This window comes from Aegilops tauschii, chromosome 4, assembly GCF_002575655.3.
Source record: "Aegilops tauschii subsp. strangulata cultivar AL8/78 chromosome 4, Aet v6.0, whole genome shotgun sequence".
Lineage (NCBI taxonomy): Eukaryota > Viridiplantae > Streptophyta > Magnoliopsida > Poales > Poaceae > Aegilops > Aegilops tauschii.
The window spans coordinates 253375926-253401593 of NC_053038.3; the positions used below are offsets into that span (position 1 = coordinate 253375926).

The following is a 25668-nucleotide window of genomic DNA, read 5'->3' on the forward strand; positions in this document are numbered from 1 at the left end:
TCTTTTACTTTTCTATTACATTATTCCGACAAATAATTTTTTAGTCTTTTGATATACTCCCTCCGTCTCAAAATTCTTGTCTTAAATTTGTCTAGATACGGATGTATCAAATACTAAAACGTGACTTGATACATCCGTATCTAGACAAATCTAAGACAAGAATTTTGAGACGGAGGGAGTACTAGCTACAGTAGCGCCCAAGGGCCCAAAAATATCTCAAATGGGAACTCTAGGATTCCATTCTTTTATCACATCAGGATTCCATTCTTTTATCGCATTGGGATGTTTTGAATTCTTGAATAAGCCAAGAACAGTTGGATGCCAACAGCAGTAGTAGATACAAAGATACAAGCAACATAAATAAGACTACGGGTACCGAAAATTGCATGCAAGCACGCTTCTGATTTTAACTTCTATTCCTCCCTCTGTAGTAAGGTATGAGTAACATGGTCATACAAATTACAAGGAGAAAACAATTCCATTCCCTATGAGCAGCCACACCAAACAAATATATATATATATACCACCACATCTCTGAAAAACTTGTTTTAAATACACCTCTTGACACATTACATAAATGAGGCTACAACAGCACACTCAAGACTCAAATAGCTACCTAATGTAACAACAAAACGTTGAGCCTGTATTAGAGAAGGAAAATGAATTTACACTACCACCAAATGATGAAGACGGAGGAAGAGTCTCTCTACCCAGGATATACAATGAACATATCCTACCTTGGACTGTTCCAAGGAGAAGGCGGCTTGTACTGAAAACCCTGAGAAGCAGATCCATGCCCTAAATCAAGACTATGGAGTTGTTCCATCAGCTGCGACCTCCGTTCTTTAAAGAAATCTAGCCTAGTTGTTAGTTCTACCAAAGTGGAGGATGCCACCATTGGCTGCCTCCCATATCCAACACCCTGTCATACAACAGATATGAATCATCTTACTTTAGTTGGTATATTTAACAATAATCAAGTGTTTGATTCCCTAACCTCGGCTAACTTGGGAACATTGACTACGACAGAAGTGTTCTCTGATGACATGCTTGTTGATGCCTCCATGCCTCGTGAATCACTTGAAGATGCGTCTAAGGAAAGCTTGCGGGTTAGTGGCCTTGAAGAACCAAAAGGTAGCACATGTTGTTTGATGTTCCTCCATTGAGATGCATCCACCGAGCTCTCCTGCCAAAAATAATACAGTATCAGTACATGTAGTGTCAGCTCTACATCAGGTTAACACAAAATATATTCATTTTCCTTCAGTCATGAATTTCGACGTCGATGCTCAAAGTGTCATCATGTAAAACAGGGATAACTAACATTAGAAAAACAGAGAGAACAGTATAGGAGTCAGCTAAAGCATAAAGCACACTGAAAGTAAACTATTGAAAATGCCTCAGCTACCAACCAGACCTAAGATGTAGCACCCTCTACATTCTCCGAATGCCTTCAAATATTTCTAGAGTTTCTAACACTAAAGAGTTCTCCCTCCATCCCAAAATAAGTGTCTCAACTTTGTACTAACTCTAGTACAAAGTTGTACTAAGGTAGAGACACTTATTTTGGGACGGAGGGAATATATAGGAAGGGGATTTGCCCAATACTTCAATGTGCCACCAGTTTCTGTAACCTTGATCCAGACCAACAGTTGGCCCACTTCTGCCAGCATACTGCAGACTTGTGGGAGTTGAGACTAAAATAGTACTGGCATGCAAGAAGTTCAACTGGTCCTCTAAATAACCAGACATGACAAGCAGTACTGTTCATTTCCATAACTAATAATTTATCTATAGAGCACACTGACACTGCTTTCAGTCATGCATGTGGAAATGTAGGTTGTTGAAACTGGAATTAAACGTTAAATCGGTTTCAGTATTATCAATGAGACCGTAAGTGTATGGGTGGGGGGATTCTAATCAAACCTCATTTCTGTGCTTCTCTTGATTGCAAAAGGCAAGGTTCATGTCAAATCCTGGTTGAACAAAGTTTCTGGTACGAATAAAATAGCGTCATAATATGATAAGTAAATTAGGAGAGCACAATATATCCAATTTATGTCTAGAAATATTGATATAATGGCCCCGATCAATTATTATTAAAGTCTATGAAGAAACCATGTTAAACAACTGCAGCATAATTCAGCATAACTGAATAAGATTTCACTTTGATGAAATAGAACAATTAACAAACACCCAGTGGGCTTCAAATCACAAAAAACCAAAAAGGTGTCATAACCACATCCAGCAACATCAATGGTGACAAAAAAGAAAGGAAGAAAGAAAGAATACAATACAATCGATAAGCTTACTGCTGTGAAAAATGGCCAGGATTACAGTGATACCGATCATTTGCATCAAGAGATGGGCCATATTGTTGTTGGCGTTGTTGATTGAGTAGGAGGTGAAGTTCAGCCACCTTCTGTTTTAACCTCGCAACGTCAGCTTCAGCGAGAGCAATCTCCTCAAGCTCAGCCCTTGTCTTGAGAAAAATAAGAAGGAAAATGAGACTCCATACAATGAGTCCAGCAAGTAGAGCAATGGTTGAAGGTACCTTTGAGTCCATAGCACGTGGACTTGAAAACTGTCCAGAAGACATGCTCAACCCAACCTCCAGTGCAGATCTAAGATCTCTCTCAGCTTGTAGCTGCTCTTGCAACCTGGACACCTGTAGATATAAACAGTTGTGAAAACTATCATCAGAAAATTCAACCACCATCTTGTGTATGGAACATGTTCAACAATAACTGCATAATAAAACTGAAAGCAGAAAGTAACATTTTGGCCCCTAAACGTTTGGACTGTTTATTCTATACAGTTACTCTGAAATTTGTGTGGGGCTACAGGCAATATATTATTTTGGTTCCTCGATTTTAGAAGTGCTTCTGGCTAGATCCTTCCATCAATAAATTTACCAAGCTTGTCTAGCCTCCGAGTAACTGACAATCTGTCTGTAGAGAGAAGAAGTCCCAAACGCAAGAGGCACCTGGTTAGCCAATTACCGCAAATCTTGGCTAGGGCTAGTGTATCTAAAATCAGAGCCAAGTAAAATGGCATCGTGCTATCTTTACGGAATCTAAACATTGATGATGACTCACTATGTAGAAAGCACACAAACTTCCACCAAAAAAATAACTGAAAGAAGGAAAAAAAGTTCTCAAGCGAACGAATGGGACATTAGGTTTAAAATATTCTTTCATTTAGCATTCTTCGTGCAGGTAAACGGCTCAATTGTCATGTGGAACAAAGTAGCAACCAATGAAGTTTAAGATAAACTGAAACCCAACGATTGGCAACGGAAGATGGCTCTTTCCCTAACATTGAATATATGATGCGGCTACCGAGCAAAATTAACAAGGCAAGGGAATGCAGCATACATCCTGTTCCAGGGCCAAACGGCGCTCATGTAGTGCTTGCTTTCTTCTTTCTAAACTCGCCTGTAGAACTGCATTACCCCGAGCCTGAGAGACACTTTCCATTAGATTACTGGAAGACGATAAATAAAAGTGAACCAGTTAATGTGAAGTTTTCCCCTACCTCTTTGGCAATTCTGTTCTGCAAATCATTCTTCGCAATTTCAAGCCTTTGAATCGCAAGCCTGAAAGGTTTGTTTTCATAGAAAAACTGACCTTGATAAATTGCACATGCATCAGCAGCAAAATAGTCAGGAAGCTAACAGAAGTTTTAAAACTATACACTACCGTCTAATTTGTAACATCCGTTGTCAAACAACAAATATTCAATGCAACAACATTATTAACTAAGGCCGAAACTACAGATGTACATATAGCTAAAGTTTTAGGGGTTGGGGCCACATTTGAAACTTAAAATTGAAAATACAGGCAACTTCATCTACATTTACATTTCAAAACTATTTTCATCACTATTTATATCCCCTGCTTTCATCTACATTTCCATTTCAAAACTATTTCCATCACTACTTATATCCACTGCTTTCATAACCTTTTCACAAAAAAGTTAAATTTAAACAAGTTGGCCCAGATTTTCTTTCGGTAATACTAAAATCTGATGTCAGATTGTCAGATTTTTAACCATGGCAAATCATGGTAATTATAGTTGTCGCAATGATGACAATTTCCTTTAGCAAGCAATGGCAAATCCTGCCCCGGTCTCAAATGTAAGTGCTTTCTGGCTAATATAGATAGCCGCCTAAAAAGCACACAGGAAAATCAAAGAAATGGAAAAAACTTCGATTGGGAGGGCGATCCTCCCCACCCTACGGAGTTGTACAAAGTCAGCAACCGTTTTGGGGCGCAAGCATAGGCAACACAGGACTGATGACGGAATCTCCCTTAACGGAAGAAATAGAAGCTCGAGAAGGAATACCACTAAAAACCTAGTTCGCTCTCAAATAAAAATCTAGTTCACTCTGTAAAAACATAAGACTGCTGTTAGTGGAAAAGAGCATACTCTTCTTCACCAGATGAGTCGACTGATTCTGAATGCTGACTCTTTCTTGCCTGCATAAATGATGCATAAAAATCAGAATGCTGAATGATGATATGAAGAGAACCATAATTCAACACGCCAGAGAAGTTGGCACAACAATGCATTATTCCTACTCGGCTGCCCCACGAAAGGAAGAAAATATAAATAGATTTATTGCTTACACTATTACGCCCCCAAAAGTTACTACGCTTCACATGTGAGTGAGATCCATTAGTTTTGTTCGAGTGTCTGTCTGCAGAATATTCCGAACTGATACTAGGTAAAGTAATTCCAGGATCCAAAGAAGAAAGGATCTCTCCCATAGACAATGGAGTTTCATGACCGGATGTTGGGTTGGAAGGATTCTTTTCACTCAGAGGCATTTCCATATTTTTTGAACCATTTTCAGATGAATGAATTTTTGGAACTTTGCTTAAATCTGTCTCTTCTTCCAATCCTTTATCATCAACAGAGCAATCAGCGTCTGAATCATCAGCATGAACCTGTTGTTCAATCAGAAGCAGTATAATAAGAATCGAAGCAACAGCATCATTGCAGTTACGACACTGATCCTAAAATCAAATCACGCATGCATATATATGTGCATGCGTGTCTAGCAATAATCACGGTATAACCCTAGAAATAAGCACAAATTATACGCTTATAAAGCAGGGAGCATAACAAAACCTTGTAATCATATAAGTCGCTCCCAGCATATCCACTGCTCTCACTCAATTTTCCACTAAGTATACGCTCTGCACCATTGTCATCGTCCATTTCTTGATCTACATCATTTTCTGCATCATGAAATCCATTATCTTTTGTGTCCATATTTACATCATCAGTTGATGCTTCACTGCCACTGTCTTCAATCTGAGACCCAGGTGATAGGGAAGACCTGACAAGATGGTCATCCTGCAAAGAAATTAAATATGAGCATCCAATTGGCTGAACATACGAGTTATCTATGTGTGTAAATGAAACAGAACGTCCAAGGGACAGAAAGAGGCAAAGTGTTCCAGCGGCTGCCTCACATATAGTCATGGCCACAATGCACGTAGAAATAACTCATATGGGCAGTAACTTTTCAATATAATCAACAGATTATATGCAAAAAAGAAATAATGCCTGGAGGCTAGGAACAATTATCATGAAGGAAATGAAGCCACCTAAAGATTTGGACAAAAAAATTGAAGTATCAGAGAATCTTACATCAAATATAATCTCATATTCCTCCATGAGAGTTGCAACAATGCCCTGAGCGCTGTTTGCAGCATTTGCAGCAGCAAGAAGCTGGACAGAATCATCACCATCCACATCAAATACTTCATCCATCTCACACTCCCCAGCCAAAAGCGGACGCAACAAGAGAGGGGCCATACAGGCAGCAACTGCTGATGCGGTCATCCGATTCTCCATGGTATGAGAAGCAACAATGTACATCATTTTCAAGATTCTGCAAACAAGAATCTCCATAAGGAAACTTTTCTTTTGTCATGGTAAGTGTTAGTCTAATTAATCAAATGTCAAACAACACACTGGTAAAGACCATTGAGATATTGTTAGTCCAAACTAAAATGGTGAAGAAGAAATAAAAACTGTACAGTTAGAGGGCAATAAAAATAGTCCACATTAGTAGTTCTTATTAGTGTGCAAGTTAATGAGAACATGCTCACGTTGATCGGCAGCAAGCATGATTTCACACATAATAAATACCATAAACTGGCAGAATAAAAGCTATGAGAAGAACGTGAGTCTAACCTCTGTAACAAGCGCCGATTAGGCTCAGGAAATGTCTCAGATATAGCTGAATGCATAGCATTTATCCGAGCTTCCTTAGTCTCCAAGCCTATGAAAGTAAAACAGAATATATAGACAATTAACCAATGAACACAGCAAACTGTTTTGAGTTATGCAAACCTATATATAACAACAACAAAGCCTTTAGTACCAAACAAGTTGGGGTAGGCTAGAGGTGAAACCCATAAGATCTCGCGACCAACTCATTACTCATGACTCTGGCACATGGATAGCAAGCTTCCACGCACCCCTGTCCATAGCTAGTTCTTTGGTGATACTCCAATCCTTCATGTCTCTCTTAACGGACTCCTCCCATGTCAAATTCGGTTTACCCCGACCTCTCTTGACATTCTCCACACGCTTTAGCCGTCCGCTATGCACTGGAACTTCTGGAGGCCTGCGCTGAATATGCCCAAACCATCTCAGACGATGTTGGACAAGCTTCCCTTCAATTGGTGCTACCCCAACTCTATCTCGTATATCATCATTCCGGACTCGATCCTTCCTCGTGTGGCCACACATCCATCTCAACATACGCATCTCTGCCACACCTAACTGTTGAACATGTCGCCTTTTAGTCGGCCAACACTCAGTGCCATACAACATTGCGGGTCGAACCACCATCCTGTAGAACTTGCCTTTTAGCTTTTGTGGCACTCTCTTATCACAGAGAATGCCAGAAGCTTGGCGCCACTTCATCCATCCGGCTTTGATTCGATGGTTCACATCTTCATCAATACCCCCATCCTCTTGCAGCATTGACCTCAAATATTGAAAGGTGTCCTTCTGAGGCATCACCTACCCATCAAGGTTGTCAACGTTCTGGGGACCAGGGTTCCCAGACTTGCCTGCCTGCGGCCCACGGTGTGGCTCCATCGACGGCCTGGTACGGCCCATCTACGAGACCATCAAGACATGACCCTCGCGAGGGGCCAAGCCTCGAGGCGGGCGACACCAAGACCTCCGGAGGGGGCGGCCACCCCAGGCGGCCTCCTGAGGAGCGGAGATTTCTATGCAGGTGCCCAACCTCATGAGCTTGCGGTGACGCAAGCCATGACGACCAAGGCCAGGCGGGCGCCAGCAGGCGCAGACGAGGCAGATTCCTCTTTGGTGCTAAGGAGGCAAGCGCGGGCATGGGTTCTCGAGGAATCAGGCAAAGGTTTTCATTCCAGTGCAACAAGAGCAAGACCGTCAGGACGGATGTCATCACCGAGCCCACCGCAGCGTCACGACCAGAAGCTTTGCAGCCGAAGACCGCCTTTCGTCAAGATAAGATGTACTACTTGTCCCCTTTCAATTGGCCACTGTGGGATCCCTTCCCGCCTACGTTTTGGGGGAAGAGGACCGAGGCCACTATAAGTATAGGTAAGCCACCCCCATAGCAAAGGATCCGAACCTGGTCAACTCATTCCCCCACCAAAGCAAACCTCTCGAGGTTGTTCATCCCTTGTACTAGTTCATCCTCAGCCCCTCGAGAGGCAAATCCACCACAAAGCAGGAGTAGGGTCTTACACCGCAAGGTGGCCCGAACTGGGGTAAAACTACTGTATCCATCTTCTTCCTTGTTCATCGAGCTAGGCCGTGGGAGTGACGAGCTGGTTGGCTGGAGAGGTCGAGTTCTTCACACACGCCCCAGAGTTCGAACCTTTCTTGGGTATGCGGAACCCTGAATCCGACATTTGGCGCGCAAGGTAGGGGGCGTGTCGAAACTCGGCCTCTTCATCAACCACGTTCTGTCCTCGCTCCGTCGCACCCATGGCGGAGGCTCCCCGGGCTTGTGCTGAGCGTTGGGCCACTCGCACCACCCAGGTGGCGCCCCTCGGCCGCGGAGCTCATCATCACCCCATGCTTCCCGGGGCTAACGATGTTGTCGGCATCACCGGCCGTTGGCGGCAGGGTCCGCCACCTCCCCCTCCCACGCGGCGCCGCAACCGTGCCGCCGCACGGTCCTCCGACCACGCCGCGGCGTCGTCCTTACATGCTCGCCGGGGGCTGGTGAACATGCGGGCAGCGCACCTCGTGGCGCAGGAGTTGTTGAGATGTCGGCTGGCAGAAGGCACCCACGACGCCTTGCTTGGCCGGGTCACTGAGCTGCTCGATGCCGCCTGCGAGGGCGCAGAGCCCTTCCGTATCCTGCCTACGTCATGGACGCCGCCGGGGCCTCACGTCTGCTCCCGCTGCGTCTGCTCGCCCTTCCAAAGGGAGTCCGAAGGATCTCACGGTGGCGACCCCACACGCGACGCCGCCCGCTCGACTCAAGATGCGTTCCCCCGAAACATGACCGGGGTAGGCGACCCCTCCAGGAGCCACAACGAAGGACCGCCCCTTGTTCGGCACGATCGGACACCAGAAATGGCGGGCAACGGAGCGGAGAGACTGGGGGCCGGCTTCAGGATGGTGGCCCCTGGTGCCTCTGTGCCACCGCCGATGGGCTCGTTATACGAACAAAGGGAAGGCCTGCGCACGTTCCCTTCGGTGACCTAGACGCCGGGATCGCCGAGGCCACGCGGGACCGGGGCTCTTTACGGGCCAACCCAACGCCCCGACGACACCTTCAACAGCAACGGCCACCGTTACAACCAATATCTTTGAAACATGCCGCGCTAACCTTGGATCACAGGTAAATCGTGCCACGACAGCGCACCTCCGGGCGCTGGCCCCGCCCCGGGCTGGCTGGGCGCGCCAAGAGGTCACGCGAGGACGCACTCCGTGCGCAGCAGAGGGGCCCGGTGCCAGGGCTCCCCCCGCGTCACGAGGCGTGTGGCGCCGCCACCGCGGCGGCGCGTGCTATCCGGACGTGGGTCCTCCCTCGGGGAAGGTGCCGGAGAGCCCTCCCCCGGCCGAGGGCCCGCAGCCACCTCACCACCGCCCGCGTAGCCCCTTGCCCCTTAGTCCCGTCCTGGTTTTCGAACGCCCCAACGGTGGCCGGGGTATGCACGGGGCGGGGTCCTCGCCCAAGGGGCAAGAAGCGCCCCTCAAGTCTTCGCTCATGACACTCTCATGTAATAATGAGTGGGGCTGTACACGCCCCGGAGTCTCCTGAGCGCTGCCCCTGAGCCTCACGGGGGCTCCCACCCACGTCTCAGTGGAAGCCCCATGCTCCGCGCTGGCGGACGACACGGTCCCCCAATGGCTATGCCCATGCCCAGTGGAGGCCCCATGCTCCGCGCTGGCGGGAAGACTAGAAGACTAGCATAGGTGCCAGACGCGGCTGTTTTCCTTGCTTTCTCTTGTAGCCGAATCTGCTATTTCTTGGAACAAACTTTGCAGTTTCTGCTTTGTTGTTTAAAAAAAGGGGGGGGGGGCGTTCCTGGTTTTTCATTCTCCTAGCTGTTTTTCCTTCGCTTGGTTTCCGTTTTTGTGAAAGATGGCGGGCTCCCGTGGTTCGCTCCATCGCACCCCGCGAGCGGGGGCTGGGCATGGTGCGCACGCCGATGCTAAAGACGCCCTGAGGGCCCAGGCAACAGCAGTCGTGGCTTTGCCCGCGCACACACCTCTCTGGCTCCTCGGGCGACGCTCTCGAGCAAACCGGTAGGAGCGCATCGCCCGGGACCCTCAGCAGGCGACCCCTCCTGGGCCTTGAACCAGGCACCACGACCAGGCACGGCAACGGCGGTCACCCCTACTCTGGGTTAGGAGCGTGCGAAAAGTAAAAGAGGGACAACAACAGGGAGTGCCAATATCACTTAATATATCGCAGGAAAAATTCTTCCAAAAAAAATACTTCCGCATCCCCGCGGGGTCACATTCAAAGTTCTGACAGGAAGGCAGGGAAACACAAGTTTAGCGAGGTGCGCCTCGTCATCGCCTCCGCTGCCATCATCGTCTCGTCATCGTCTTCGCTACCATCATCATCTTCAGCAGCTCCGCCCTCTTCGGCCGCGGGCGCGACCACGTCATCGGCAGGGGCGAGTTCCGCGATCAGGTCGTCCACGTGATCGTCCACCCAGCTCACCAGGACGTCTTGGATTGCCCCAGGCACGGGGGCTATCACGGCATCAAAATCAAAGTCAGGGTTGGAGCAAAGGTGGCTGAAGACGCACGAGAACACGCGCCCAACAAGGTCGCGGCTCTTCTCCATGACGAGTTGGCGCACCCTCGCGGCCCCGCCCTAGAGGCAAGTCACGACCTGGGTGAAGAAGCTGAGGTAGCCGGCGTCGTCGGCTTCGAGCGGGCGGAAGACGTTCTCGTCGCAGATGTCGCTCAAGGCCCAGTTGGCCCTGAGCACAAAGGCCTAACATCAAGGAGCGCTCGCGCTGTAGTGTTCGGTTGCAGCCCGCCTCGTCCAAGGCTTTCTCCACGAGGGACGTAACACCTTCAACCTGCTGATGAAGGAAGGACAGCTCGGCCTCAACGGTAGCCCGAGCAGCCTCAGCGGCTTTCTCGCGCCGCAGTTAGCTTCTCCTTGAGGGCGTCGGCCTTGCCCTGCAGCTCGTCGCGCAGCTGCTTGAAACGAGCCTCCTGGAGCTCTAGCTTCTGGCGATATTCCTCGACAAGGGTCTCGCGGATCCCCGCCACCTTCTGGTCGACCTCTCGCTGGACCCTCGCCACCCGAGAAGCAAGGGCATCCTCGGCTGTGGCCACTTGGTGCTCCATCACCTCCAGCCGCTCGCGCTCCATGCTTAGCTCCACCGCCTCCAGCGCCAGCGTGTCGTCAGGCGTGTAGGGCCTCGCCTCGCTCATGGGCGGCCCGGTCGTCGGAGCGGCGAGCGCGGCCATGCGCGCCCAGACTCGCTGCTCAAGGATGGCGTTGGAAGCTTGGAGCTCCCTCTAGCGCACCTCCGCCGCGTCACGCTGGCGGTTTGCGGCTCGGGCCTCCACCAAGGCGCGATCGCGAGCCTACCTCGCCGCGGCCAGGGGCCCCTCCGCCTCCATTCGGGCCTGCTCGCGCTGCAGACGACCGAAATTGATGGCGACTTGCAGCTGGCGCCAGGCGCAGGCGCTCCGCCTCGAGGCGGCCGTCGACGTCACCGAGCTCCACCCCGAGGCGCCCCAGCGCGCTCGCTGACTCTAGAAGGTCATGACAGACGGCACTGCGCCCGCGTGCAATCTCCAACGCCCAGCCTGGGCTTTCCCCCGCGCCCCGGCCAGCCCGAGAGGCGTGCGAGGCCTCGCCCGCCTCAGGCAGGGGCCCGGGGGTTGGGGCTCCCTCGCCCGCTCCTACGGCCCGAGATGGGGCCCGACGCGAACTCGCCCCGTTGCTTGAAGACGGCGTCGTCCCGCAGGGCGCTCGGCTACCGGCGAGGATCAGCGGGGGAACCCTCGGCACAGCATCCGTGCCCCAGAGGCCGCCCCAGAAGAAGGATGTCGGGAGTACGATTCTGCGGCCCCCCGAGGGTGACCCTGGCTCGTCTGCAGGCTCGTGAGGCCTAAGGTCGCGATGGGGCCGATGCCCTCCGGAGACGCGCTTGGGACACGCTCGCCCCCGCAACGTGAGAGATCCTAAGGGGCAGAAGTCAGAAGAGAACGCAGCATGCAAGAGTCAAGGGAAGGGCAAGGTACTTGCTCATCCATGACTATCCACTTCCTCCTTTTCAGGGTCCATGGGACAAGGTCGAGGCGGCCCCGAGCCCCTTCCTCTTGCGGGATACCCCAAGGCCCGGAAGGGACGCGCTGCAGGCCGGCGCGCAGCCCTACACGACGGGGACAGCAGCTGCGTCCGCGGCCTGGGCTCCTCCCCTACCGCCTGTGGGGCTAGAGGCGGACACCTCAGGAGCACATGGTGGCGCCTGCTCCCCAGCGGCCACCTCAGGAGCACGTGGTGGCGCCTGCTCCCCAGCGGCCACCTCAGGAGCACATGGTGGCGCCTACTCCCCAGCGGCCACCCCAGGAGCACATGGTGGCACTTGTTCCCCAGCAGCCGCTCCGGGAGCGCTTGGCGGTGCCCCTTCCCCCGTGGCCACCTCAGGAGCGCGCACCACAGGGCCTCCGAGCACGGGAGTCAACAAGAGGGGGTTCTCGCGAGGCCCCCCGTGGCCCTCGAGGAGCAGCCCCCACTCGTCGAAGCATGGCATCTTCTCGGCGAAAGCCCTCCTGTTCAGGCAGTTGTACAAAGTGCGTCCCTCCGGAGGAAGCGCGGCAGGCTCCTCACCAGTCAGGAGTTGCAGCACCCTGCGCAACGTGTTGGAGGGGAGAGAAGGCACCTGGATCCTCATGGGGTCGTCAGGGCCGGTGAAGGCCCACACTGGGCGAGTATGGCGCAGGAGCGGAGCGATGCGCCGCCGGACGAATACCCTCACCAACATCGCCATCGTCACCCCCGCCGCCTCCTTCAGCTTGGCCAGCCTGGACAAGATGCGCGCGAGCCACGGGTCAGCAAGCTCCACGTGACCCCGGCCAGAGCTCGGCTCCGCCGGCGCCAATGGGATGAGGAGCGGGGGACTGCGCGCGGTGGCGTCCACATACACCCACTGCTTCCGGAACCCCCTCGCATCCGGGCGGAGCGCGAAGTCGATGTCGGAGCCTGCGATTGCCCCCACCACCTGAAGCAACAAGCACCACGAGCGTTGCCCGCTGTCGACCAAGTGGAGCGAGAAGAAATAGCGGAGCAAGACCATGAACGGGGCAATGCCCACGAAGGCCTCGCACAAGAAAGCGAAAGCTGGGAGGAGGATGATGGATCCAGGATCCAGATGCAGCGCATGGGTCTGGTAGTGCGAGAGCACGGCGTTGAAGAAGCCGGAGAACGGAGGCAGCAGGCCGGCAAAAAGAGCGTGGAGATGAAGAGGGATTTCGATGGCCTCTATATCAGCTAAGGTCCAAGGAGGCAAGCCAGCCCTTCGTTGCCTTCCACTCGTTGGAATCGACAACAATGGCGTGCCGGACCTTGTCCAGCCCCTCCCGGCCGATCACCGTGGACCGATCCAGAGCTGGTTCCGGCCCCGGCGAGGGCTCCGCGGCCGCAGGGGTCTTGCCCTTCTTCTTCCTGAAGAGCCACAGCGGCGGGGTGGATTGGAGCTGGCGCGGAATCTGGCAAAGAAGACGCAAGTTCGCGAGGAGAAGCAGAAGGCAGGCGTGCAGCGGGGCAATGATGGCTGGGCTGCGTGCGCCAGGCAGTTGTCAAGTCGGGGAGTTGTCGTGGCCGCGTCGGAAAGTGGAGACGCCCACGTCCCATCAGGTGCCACGCGTCAGCCTGGTCCGCAAGCGACTGGGGCCCGCGGCGCTTCGCCCTTGCCCTTTGGCTTCACCTCGAAGCCAAGTCAGAGCGCACCTTGGGCCCAGGGGCTACTGTTAGCATTCTGGGAACCAGGGTATCCAGACTTGCCTGCCTGCGGCCCATGGCGTGGCTCCATCGACAGCCTGGTACGGCCCATACAACACCATCAAGACAAGACCCTCGCGAGGGGCCAAGCCTCGCGAGGCGGGCGACATCAAGACCTCCGGAGGGAGCGGCCTCTCCTGGTTGCCTCCGGAGGGAGCGGAGATTTCTATGCAGGTGCCCAACCTCACTATGTCGGCGTTCTGGGGACCAGGGTACCCAGACTTCCCTGCCTGCGGCCCACGGCGTGGCTCCATCGACGGCCTCGTACGGATCATCTACGAGACCATCAAGACAAGACCCTCGAGAGGCAGGCGACACCAAGACCTTCGGAGGAGGCGGCCACCCCATGCGGCCTCCTGAGGAGCGGAGATTTCTATGCAGGTGCCCAACCTCATGAGGTTGCGGTGACACAAACCATGAAGACCAAGGCCAGGCGGGCGCCAGCAGGCGCAGACAAGGCAGTTTCCTCTTTGGTGCTAAGGAGGCAAGCGCAGGCATGGGTTCCCGAGGAATCAGGCAAAGGTTTCCATTCCAGTGCAACAAGAGCAAGACCGTCAGGACAGATGTCATCACCGAGCCCACCGCAGCGTCACGACCAGAAGCTTTGCAGGCGAAGACCACCTTTCGTCAGGATAAGATGTACTACTTGTCCCCTTTCAAATTGGCCACTGTGGGATCCCTTCCCGCCTACGTTTTGGGGGAAGAAGACCGAGGCCACTATAAGTATAGGTTAGCCACCACCATAGCAAAGGATCCGAACCTGGTCGACTCATTCCCCCACCAGAGCAGACCTCGCGAAGTTGTTCATCCCTTGTACTAGTTTATCCTCAGCCCCTCGAGAGGCAAATCCACCACAAAGCAAGAGTAGGGTCTCACACCGCAAGGTGGCCCGAACCTGGGTAAAACTACCGTGTCCATCTTCTTCCTTGTTCATCGAGCTAGGCCGTGGGGGTGACGAGCTGGTTGGCTGGAGAGGTCGAGTTCTTCGCACACGCCCCAGAGTTCGAACCTTTCTTGGGTCTGCGAAGCCTTGAATCCGACAAAGGCTAACCTCCTCCTTCTCACACCTAGTAGTACTGAAACCACACATCATGTACATGGTTTTAGTTCTACTAAGCCTAAACCCTTTCGATTCCAAGGTTTGTCTCCATAACTCTAACTTCCTATTTACCCCCGTCCGACTATCGTCAACTAGCACCACATCATCCACACCATGGGATATCTCCTTGTATATCCCTTGTGACCTCATCCACCACCAAGACAAAAAGATAAGGGCTCAAAGCTGACCCCTGATGCAGTCCTATCTTAATCAAGGAAGTCATCAATGGCGACATCACTTGTTCAAACACTTATCACAACATTATCATACATGTCCTTAATGAGGGTAATGTACTTTGGTGGGACTGTGTGTTTCTCCAAGGCCCACCACATGACATTCCGCGGTATCTTATCATATGCCTTCTCGAAGTCAATGAACACCATATGCAAGTCCTCCTTTTGCTCCATGTATCTCTCCATGAGTTGTCGTACCAAGAAAATGGCTTCCATGGTCGACCTCCCAGGCATGAAACCAAACTGATTTTTGGTCACGCTTGTCATTAAACCCATTAAGCATGGCGAGATTGGCGGCAAACTAGCTATGCCACATGGCGCAATCTGGTTGGTCGCGGTGAAAAAGCTTTTGGAATATTTTTTTTAGATAGAGGTGAGGATTTTTTTTTGAAATGTTTTTTAGATGGTGGTCAGAAACCCGTATTTTTTTAAAATGAAGGGTTATGCAAAGTGGCGCTTGCCGCTAGGCTACGGTGGTAAAAAAATTCCTTTTTCATTTCTTGTTTAGATGGAGGTGAGAATATTTTTTTTGAGATGTTTTATTTAAGATAGAGGCGAGGACCACATGTTTTTCTTAAATGGAAACATGCGCACAACTTCATCTAGCGACGCCACAGGGTGGCACCCCAACCACTAGTTCTTAAGCGGTGCTCAATGACTCTCCCATAGCTTCATTGTATAGCTCATCAACTTAATTCCACGGTAATTAGTGCAACTCTGAACATCCCCCTTGTTCTTGAAGATTGGTACTAATATACTCTGTCTCCATTCATTTGGCATCTTGTTTGCCCGAAAAATGAGGTTGAAAAGCTTGGTTAGCCATACTATCGCTATGTCCCGAGGCCTTTCCACACCTTTCGTCCTTTCTAAAGCCTCCTTAACCTCAGACTCCTGGATTCGCCACACAAAACGGATGCTGGTCTCATCAAGGGAGTCGTCCAGTTCAATGGTAGAACTCTCATTCTCCCCATTGAACAGCTTGTCGAAGTACTCCCACCATCTATGCTTAATCTCCTCGTCCTTCATCCTTCACCAAGAGTTGATCTGCTCCGTCCTTGAAGCATTTAACTTGGCCAATATCCCTCGTCTTCTTCTCTCGAATCTTGGCCATCTTATAGATGTCCCTTTCGCCTTCTTTCATGCCTAACCGTTGGTAGAGGTAGGGGTGGGCATAAAAACCGATGAACCGAACACCGAACCGAAACCGCAACCGAAAAAACCGAATTTTCGATTTTTATCAATGGTGCATAAAAATTCGGTTTCTACACTCGCTAACCGAATTAAGTTCGGTAGGTTCGGTATTATTTTCGGTTAACCGTAATAGAAACCGAACAGTGCAGACGTATGGCAACCTACGTCGCTAAGGTGCATGCACCGCGTGCGGCTGGAGGCCACATGCGTGCAAGCCCTACAACCAACATGCATGCAAGGCCCAAAGGAAGCTCAACCACCCGCATGAGTTTGTGGGCTTCTTTTTCTATTTTGTTGAGTTGACTTAGTGGGCTTCTTGGTATATACGGAGCGACCGGCTGGCAACATAACCATGTTTAATCCCACCTCGTTTGTTTAAGGAGAAGTAGGCAGCAAATCATCTATATAAGAGGCCATGCGTGGGTGGTGTAAGGCACAAGCGCAAAGTGCACTACTCATGTCCCGGTGCATCGGTATATACCGAAACCAAACCGAATTTTTTGGTTAGCCGAAATATCGGTTACCTATTTTGCACTGCCATTTTTAGTTTCAATTTAGCAAACCGAATTTAATAAAAAACCAAACTGTGAAAACCGAATTTTCGGTTTCTACCGAATGCCCAGGCCTAGGTAGAGGTCCTCATACGCCCGACCCCTTGCTTCACTGACAGCTCGCTTTGCGGCCTTCTTAATCATCTTGTACTTCTCTATGTTGTCTGCACTATCCAGGTATAGGCGTCTGAAACAATCTTTCTTCTCTTTAATCACCTTCTGGACATCATCATTCCACCACCAGGTATCCTTATCTTCGCTTCTCCTTTCCCTGGACACTCCAAACTCCTCCGAGGCCACCTTACAAATGCAAGTCGCCATCTTCATCCACACATTGTCCGCACCCCCTCCTTCCTCCCAAGGGCCCTCCTTAATGATCCTCTCCTTGAGCGCCTGAGCTACCTCCCCCTTGAGCTTCCACCACTTCTTTCTAGCGACTTTGGCACGCTTATCCCGCTGAACACGACTCCGAAAGCGGAAGTCGGCAACCACCAGCTTATGCTGAGGTACAACACACTCTCTAGGTATCACCTTACAGTCTAGGCACGCACGCCTATCTTCTCTTCTGGAGAGGATGAAATCAATCTGGCTAGAGTGTTGCCACTATTAAAAGTCACCAGATGTGATTCTCTCTTTCTAAAGAGGGTGTTAGCTACAATCATGTCGTAGGCTAGAGCAAAGCTTAAGGCATCTTCTCCTTGATTCCTGATGCCATAGCCAAAGCCCCCATGCACCCCTTCAAAACCTGTGTTGGATGTACCCACATGGCCATTGAGATCTCCTTCTATGAAGAGCTTCTCGCCAATCGGTACACTCCTAACCATGTCTTCCAGGCCTTCCCAGAATTCCCTCTTGGTGTTCTCATTGTGGCCTACTTGAGGGGCATACGCGCTGATAACATTGAGAACTAAGTCCCCAACTACCAGCTTGACCAGGATAATCCGGTCCCCACGTCTCTTGACGTCTACCACCCCATACTTGAGGCTCTTGTTGATCAAGATGCCTACGCCATTTCTGTTTGCAGCCGTCCCCATGTACCACAGCTTGAAGCCGGCATCCTCCACCTCCTTCGCCTTCTGTCCCCTCCACTTGGTTTCTTGGACGCAAAGGATATCAACACCTCTCCTCACCGCTGCATCAACTAGCTCCCGAAGCTTCCCTATCAGAGACCCTATTGTGACACCCCGAGACCGATGCTCCAGATGCCTTCCACCTATTTCGTTGTTGACCGTGTGTTTCATTTGTTTGTTGCATTCATCGTCGCATCATTCGCATTGCATCGGCACTCATGTCGTCATCCTTTTCAAAAACTTGCATCCATCTGTAGTTGTCGGGTCTCCCAGTTCTCTTCCGTTGACCGTTCTGACACCAACCACACTCGCATGCGCCCGTCGCACCTCCGAAATATTATTTTATAAGTGGGATAAGAATGTTCTCAAAATGGGTTGGAATTTGACGTGCAGTCTTGTTATATTGTCGATAGACCGCTTGCCAAATTTTATCGCATTCGGAGTCCGTTTGATACCCCAACGGATAACTATAGCGGGATTATAGTTCCGGAAACCGTGCCGGGCTGCATTACTTCCCTCTCATCTCAGCCTAGCCCACCTACACTACCCCTCTCGCCGGAACCGTCCAATCAAGATCGAACGGCCCGAAAACACCCCTAAACCCCCCTCCTAACCTGTCCTTGCTATAAATAGCAGCCTCCCCCCTTCCATTTTTGTCTAAACCTAGCCCTAACCCTATCCCCAACCTTCAGCCGCCACCCCCACCTCGCATTCCGTGCCCGGACACCTCCACTCCGCCACTTGGCATCGTCTCAGCGGGCAGCCGCCGGCCGCGCCGCAGCTCTCAGCCACTCTGCTGCTACCACGTTGCCTCCCCACTCTACCATGTCACCGCAGGCCCGCTCAGCCCATCTGGAGCCCGCCGCAGGCCGAACCCGGGCCCTAGTCGCCCGCGCGCCAGCGTCGTACGCCGCCCGACCCCGATCCGCACCGACCCCACCGCCTCACGCCTCGCCTCCATCCCCGTCGGCCACCGGAGTCCGCCACCGCCACCGGCGCCCAGGCCAGCTCCTCCGCCCGCCTCCCTTCTCCTCATATCCCGCTTCCCTCTCACACCTCCCTCTCTCTCCCTTCGGCAGGGATCCATGGCGTCGCCCTGGAGCTCGCAGTCGAGCTAGTCCGGTGCGCCTTCGCCGGATCTGGTGGATCTCGCCTCGTCATGACCTCCCCCGCGCCCGTTCCGGCCATCCCTCCGCCCCGGCCTCGACCCCTGAACCAAACGGCCCAGGACATCCTGCACCGTGCCATCCCGATCATCACCATCCCGTTTTCGCGCTGGTATATTTTCACTAAGTCCCAGATTTCAACAGCATGTTTGCATTTTGTGCAGCTTATATCTCTGTGCATCTTTGTCGTATGAGCATGATTTATATATGAAAGTTGTTGTACTCTTCGTGCTCTACATGATGGTGGCTGTTGCATGCATGATTAGAGTTCATCTTCATGTCATAATCTCTGTTGCAAAAGTGCATCCTGATGTTATGTGCAGAAAACTGTTAAAACTTGTCAACTTGTCTTGACAGTTGCCACTAATCCATTGCTCATATGCATATGATGCCTTGATGTGATTTGCTCTATGTGATGTGTACTTCGATGCCATGCCCTTGGTTGCCATGTAAAGTTGTTGTAGCATATCTCTTTCTTGCTCTCAAATTGGCATCATGATAAAACTGTCAATCTATTAATAGAATGTTCCATTTTGCAAAAATCATAGTAACTAATCTATGCATCATATGAGTTTGTGCCAATGGAGTAAGTTGGAGATTGCCATGTCTACTACATGCCCATGTCAATTTCATAAATGTTAGAATTGCTATGTTTGCCGTTATGTGCATCCCAAGTAGGCATCATGCCGTTTTGGCAGATTGTTATTTAAACTTGCCTTGTGTGTATGTGTTGAACCGTTGCTCCGTTTTGATCATGTCCTATATGAAACTTTCTTAGATTTGCATGTAGTTTCTTAATGTTATGTTGCATCCATGTTTTAGTGTTTATGATTGTGTTTTGCTTGAATTTGCATCAATGCCATGGTAAACTTGTTTAGCTCATCTCTTAGACCGTATCTCCGAATTAAATGAACTTTATATGTAACTTGACTAGAAAAATGTGTAGATCATCGTGGTGCGTGTTAACTTGTTGTTTAACAAGTTTAACCTTGTGTTTTAATCAGATCAGTACCAAATTCGAAATTTGCATATGGTGACTTTCCTGAATTGTTATGTGTTGTTTCCGGCCCCATTTAAATTGCCTAAATAGGTAGTTTTATTGTGCATCACCTCTTGCCATGTTAACCAACATTTAATCTTGTCATGCATCATACTTGATTGTGCATCATGCCATGCTTATGCTTGTTTGTTTAATGTGTTGTTTGCTTCTTTCCGGTTGTGCTTCGTCTCAATAGTTTCGGTTCCGTTGCGATTGTTAGGATGCGTTCGACTACGTTGGTTCATCTACTTCATGGTTTCGGTCTTCTTCCGAGCAGGATTTCACGCAAAATGACCATTACCTTGGATATCACTACTATTTCTGCTTTGCTAGTTGTCTCGATGCTATCGCTATGTCGCGCTACCTACCACTTGTTTGTCAACCCTCCCAAATTGCCATGATAACCTTTTCCACCATCCCAGCAAACCGTTATTTGGCTATGTTACCGCTTTGCTCAGCCCCTCTTATAGCGTTGCTAGTTGTAGGTTGTTCCATGTTGGGAAATGGATATCACAATATCTCTTATTTAATTAATGCATCTATATACTTGGTAAAGGGCGGAAGGTTCGGCCTTTTGCCTGGTGTTTTGTTCCACTCTTGCCGCCCTAGTTTCCGTCATACCGGTGTTATGTTCCTTGACGAGCGCTCCTAACACATGTGGGTGTATGGGAACCCCCTGACCAATCACTTAGGAAAGAACTCTACCAGCAAGGCCCAACATTGGTTTTTAAAATTTGCCAACATAATAATACTGATAATAATAATTTGACGCATAGGGAGTTAGCACTACCCGAGGAATCTTAATTCAACATAATACAGGTGGGCCAGTGTTGATGATCTTGGTCCAAAACGGGTAGCCTGCGGGGCCACCACAGGGAAACTCGAGGACAGGTTTTACTCGTAGCTTGTCCCATCCGGTCATGCCCTGAGAACGAGATACGCGGGTCCTATCGGGATTTGTCGGCACATCAGGCGGTCTTGCTGGTTTATTTTTTACCTTTAACGAGAGGCAGGTCCACGGAATTCCTTATTGTAAGCATCGTGTTCTTCATGGTGTGAGGATGTTTTATCGGATGCACGTGATAATTTATAATGGACCACTTGGAGCACCCCTGCAGGGTTAAATCTTCTCGGAAGTCGTGCCCGCGGTTATGTGGCGACTTGAAAATTTATAATATCTGGTTATAGAGAACTTGACACTAAACCCGAATTAAAATACACCAACCACGTGCGTAACCGTGATTGTCTTTTTTCGAGGAATTTTGGGAAGAGAACACGGTGGGGTTATGTTTGACTCGTAAGTAGTTCAGGATCACTTCTTGATCATTATTAGTTTGCGATCGTTATGCGTAGTTGCTCTTCTTACTCTTGTACTCGTAAGTTAGCCACCATGCAATGCTTAGTGCCTGCTACAACCTCATCACTTATCCATTCCATACCCATTAAGCATTGCTACTCTTGATACCCATGGTAATGGGATTGCCGAGTTCTCGTGGCTCACAGATTGCTACAACCACAGATGCAGATACAGGTAATGCAATGTCGTGAGAGCGATGCTTGCTTGCTTTGGAGTTCTTCTGCTTCTTCTTCTTCGATCGAGGGATAGGTTACTGGTCGGCAGCCTGAGCTAGTAGGGTGGATGTCGTTTTTGTTTTTCGTTTAATTTCATCCATAGTCCGATATTGCTCTTCTGTATGATGTTTGATGTATTCATGTGACAATTGTATGCCTTTGCATGTATCCCCATTTGTGTTGTATATGGTACGATGTAATGATATCCACCTCGCAAAAGCGTCTTCAATATGCGGCTCTATCCTTGGTGGGACCTTCGAGTTCCTCTCGGATAGGATCACATATTGGGCGTGACACCTATGTTCCAGCTAACTAAGCGAATCCTCCTAGGCTCGGCTAGCTTCCTTACCCTTCGCACTCGTCGAGTCAAATGCGAAGACCCTTGCTCATTTTTCACTACATCCGGGCGCCGATGTAGCACGCCACTAAGGATGCGACGACCCGATCCTCGCTCACTTGCCACCGTATCCGGATCAAGATACGACGCACCACCAGGAAGGGTGGCGGCCCGGCCCTTGCCCATTTGACACCACACCCGGGTTCCGATGTGGCGCGTCGCTGAGAGGGTTACGCCCCAACGAAAATCTTTTGGGTTTCATCTCCATAAGAGTGGCTGAGTTTTTACATTGGCTCGTCAAGCCTACCACAACCCTCCTTTACCCAGGCTTGGGACCGGCTCCGTATACATAAAAGGGGAGCCTTGCCGCAGCGGTGAAGTTGTTGCCATGTGACAGTCACGGGTTCGAGTCCTCGAAACAGCCTCGTGCAGTAATTTGTATTGAAATCTCTAAAAGACTTAATTTACAAACGGAGGGAGTATTTGTTTAAATTGGGGCTATATAGATAATCAAATTACATACATGGCAACATGATGCTACTATAGACAGACCGAGGCCATACTAGGGAACATGCTAGGCAACAGATAGAAGCCCACGCAATCTTGGAGCAACATGATTCTCAATTTTTTGGGCGCCAGTTTTACATCATCTGTTACGGCAGAAAAAAAAATTGGTGCCCAAAAACCTTGTCTCCTGCCCTAAAATCATTTCCATGTACCAACTTTTACATCATCTGTTGGAGATGCACTTTGGCGATATATGCTGCCATGGCAGCCATTTCGGTAGTGCACGTATAGGTGACTGATTCTCCAGGATCAGCTAACCCACTCCCTCACTTTCCCCTCTTTCTCTTGGCTAGTTAGGGATTCTGTTAGCTGATCTGTGAGCTGTTGTATAAATTACCCTGATGTAAAGGAATAAAAGTGCACCGCACACAAAACTCTCTATCAAATCTTACAGCTCTATATATAAGGCATGGCATATCATCACTTTCATGAAGCAATAAATAAACAAGATTTTCTGGTCTCTCCCTCTCACTTCTCCAGTAGGCTCCAGAGCCCCTCCACAACGGCAACAAAAAGCCCTACCAATGGATAGATGAAGGCGAGGGTATAGAGCCTTACTGTCAATATTCAGAGCCGTAACTAGGCCTGGCCATAACAACTGCACGATTCACATGGGAACTCACCTCACTTCCTCTTCATTTACAGGCTTTATCAAATGTAAAGGACAGAACCAAAATTGGAGGTAAGCATGTGCTTCTGTATGAATGGGTGCACACAAAGGATTTAGTTTTGTATCCTATGCAATCTGTACTACTTGTAAAATTGTAACTTGACAGTGTTCCTATATCATGTGGAACAATAAACATATGGGAGTGAATGTGGCACATATGCTTGTATTTTATGTACTTTGCATACACTATTACAAGATAAATGATACCCGCACAAGAAATTCCATTCCAAAGCACGGACGGTTAAATTTCACATACTAAGGAGATTTATTTAACATCAAATGTGTACTCCCAGATCAACAAATCAAATCAAATAGATAAAGACAGCATTGTCATGTTGCTGGCAGCAGAGGGGATGGTGCTAAGCACATATATCAATGAATTATCACTACTAATTTTAACTTCAAGGTGGAGGTGGTTATTTCAAACTGTAGAAAAAATTGTGATATTCAATGCCAACATTTCGTACATGACATTCCACAAAACAGTGCACGAACATTTAAGAATAAACTTAACAGAGAACTTACGAAAAGCTTCCAATAAAGCTGTACAACAAGAAGCAGGTACTGGCGAAGATGGTAGCTCACGAAGAACATGCTGCCGAGATGTTTCCACGAGTGCAGTTAGTAGAAGAAAAAAAATCCATGCTTTTGGGAGCATCATAATTATTCTAATAACTAGAATGACTAAATGAGTGAGATACCTTCACACAGTCACCAACAATATGTGCATCCTCGCCTGGTGCAAACTCGGTTCTTCCTGGTATGAAATAGAAACAGTCACAAAATTTGGATTGTACACTCTTGATTGGCAGAAGGAAACCAAGACAGAGTAGTTCAAAGTTAGATAAAGATATTGACATAAACCTTGTTCATATTCACATAGCCTCCTATCAACCTCCTCCACATCGGCAGCCTGGCGCAAAATTCCTTCCACCCTTATCCCTGTAACAACAGATTTATGTCACAAGTGGAATGACATGTTATAAAGATAACTTCATTAGCAACATCTAGAGTTTCCAGGTTCTAGATTTGGTTCTTATTAGTTAGCATAACTTGTGTGCCCACCATGTTTCTCAAGATAACGCAGAGCTTTTTCTAGAAAAGAAGGGCTGCCATCGATATCTTCGAGCGCAAGCAGAATTGGCCTGCCAACAACTAGTGACTTGACTGGCCTTTTCTCTCGCCCTGCAAACAATTGGGCACGGTATGATTTAACTGGAAAAAGGGTCTAAAGCTCTGGAGATATATGCAGCAGCACAATGGGACCAACAATTTGGAGCCGTTGTTTCATATGCATCACAAGTGTCATTGCGAAATATCCCATTGTGCCCCATCACAAGAGCTGCATTTGGAGCCTGTGCAAGAGCTTCTTCTAATGCTGCTTTCCACTCAAATAAATCTTCAGAAGTTTCTGCCTGTATGAAGCAAAAGCATAATTCAAAATATAGATGGAACATGATGATGCATTATTTTTATACTATTATCACTCATTTTTTTCTCAACAGCTAATAATTAAGTTGGTAGGTCGTACCTTAAGGGTGAAGGCACGACCATCACGACCATCTGGGAAAAGGACAGTCAACAATTTTTTGTCTTCTCTGACTACCACACTGCACAAGAAATATACTCTGATATAGTATTAATGCCCCACACAACATCCATAAAAGAAAAGGTGTTAATAGAATGAGATAAATACCTGCCAGAATTGTTTAAATCAATCCCACCCAGAGTAGCACTCACTTCACCACTTCTCTGGGGCAAGGTATTCTGCAACACCACAAAAGGAACCTGTCAAGTGAGAAGAAAAGGTGTGCGCACAACAATAACAAAGTGTGCGCACAGAAGGCCTAAATTCAACTGCTGAGATACAGAGAGCAGAATAGCCACCAAAAAGTTCAATGAAACTCCCATTTGGTATACCACTATGGAAAACAAATTGCTTGACACGGCTACGGACCATGCATTATCATTCACCAGTAATCGCATTTATTATCATGCAACTTATGTACAGAACCACTGAATCCAAAATAACATGAGAGAAATCTTATATTCAACCTAAGGATGTTGTCATATTGAGTAACCAATCTGACATCAGCACCTAGACATTGAATACTCATGCATGACAACAGTTTAGTATGCATGCAGAAGATGCAACGAATACTGGAACCAAATGGACCAATCAAATTAATTGTCCAAGGGAAGAAGGCAATGGAGAGGGAACATATCCAAGAGTCCAAGTAGGGCGCGTTTTAACCTACTGTCAACATGAAGAGTCATGTCATATCTATTACCAAGTAATTTTGTTGTATGTGAGCCCATGTTCCACTGTGGCCCGGGCCCATTCTCTGACCTAGAAGAGGAACCAGACGTTGTCTGTTCACAAGCGCTGCTTCACACCAGATCGAGCACCTGCCTGGGTACGTCTCTCTCACATTCCACATGGTATCAGGGCGCGGGGCGTGAGACGACAGCCGGTGAGGCGGCGGGATCCGGCGAGGAGACAGTGAATCTGGACGAGCAGCCCGCGAGGAGGCGGAGCTGCGTGCGGGCTCGTGCCGCGACTGCGCGAAAAGGCAGCGCAGACGGCGGCTGGCATCGACAGCAGGGAAGGGGACGAGCTGGTCCATCGCGGGATTCTTCTGGTCATTCTGTTCTTCCTTCTT

General features: G+C 49.3%; 1 protein-coding gene across 6 annotated transcripts in view; it reads right to left on the bottom strand.

The window, feature by feature from the left end:
- Window positions 1–459: 459 nt before the first annotated feature.
- Window positions 460–25668, bottom strand: part of LOC109786374 (rho GTPase-activating protein 7) — a 30637-nt gene continuing 5428 nt past the window's right edge. The window contains exons 4-22 of one of the 6 annotated variants that reach the window (XM_073496525.1): window positions 24702–24772; window positions 24537–24615; window positions 24276–24420; window positions 24071–24190; window positions 23870–23947; window positions 23707–23762; window positions 23531–23600; window positions 6211–6298; window positions 5662–5905; window positions 5137–5364; window positions 4632–4952; window positions 4432–4481; window positions 3538–3598; window positions 3378–3461; window positions 2555–2668; window positions 2346–2482; window positions 1927–1993; window positions 998–1186; window positions 460–922 (exon numbers count right to left, since the gene is read on the bottom strand). In XM_073496525.1, coding sequence (XP_073352626.1) covers window positions 734–922; window positions 998–1186; window positions 1927–1993; window positions 2346–2482; window positions 2555–2668; window positions 3378–3461; window positions 3538–3598; window positions 4432–4481; window positions 4632–4952; window positions 5137–5364; window positions 5662–5905; window positions 6211–6298; window positions 23531–23600; window positions 23707–23762; window positions 23870–23947; window positions 24071–24190; window positions 24276–24420; window positions 24537–24615; window positions 24702–24772 — 2391 coding nt within the window. In that variant the 3' untranslated portion in view covers window positions 460–733. Of the gene's footprint in view, window positions 923–997; window positions 1187–1926; window positions 1994–2312; window positions 2483–2554; window positions 2669–3377; window positions 3462–3537; window positions 3599–4431; window positions 4482–4631; window positions 4953–5136; window positions 5365–5661; window positions 5906–6210; window positions 6299–23530; window positions 23601–23706; window positions 23763–23869; window positions 23948–24070; window positions 24191–24275; window positions 24421–24536; window positions 24634–24701; window positions 24773–25668 lie in introns of all 6 variants that reach the window. The other 5 variants (XM_020344945.4, XM_020344946.4, XM_020344944.4 and 2 more) reach the window with 5 other exon arrangements.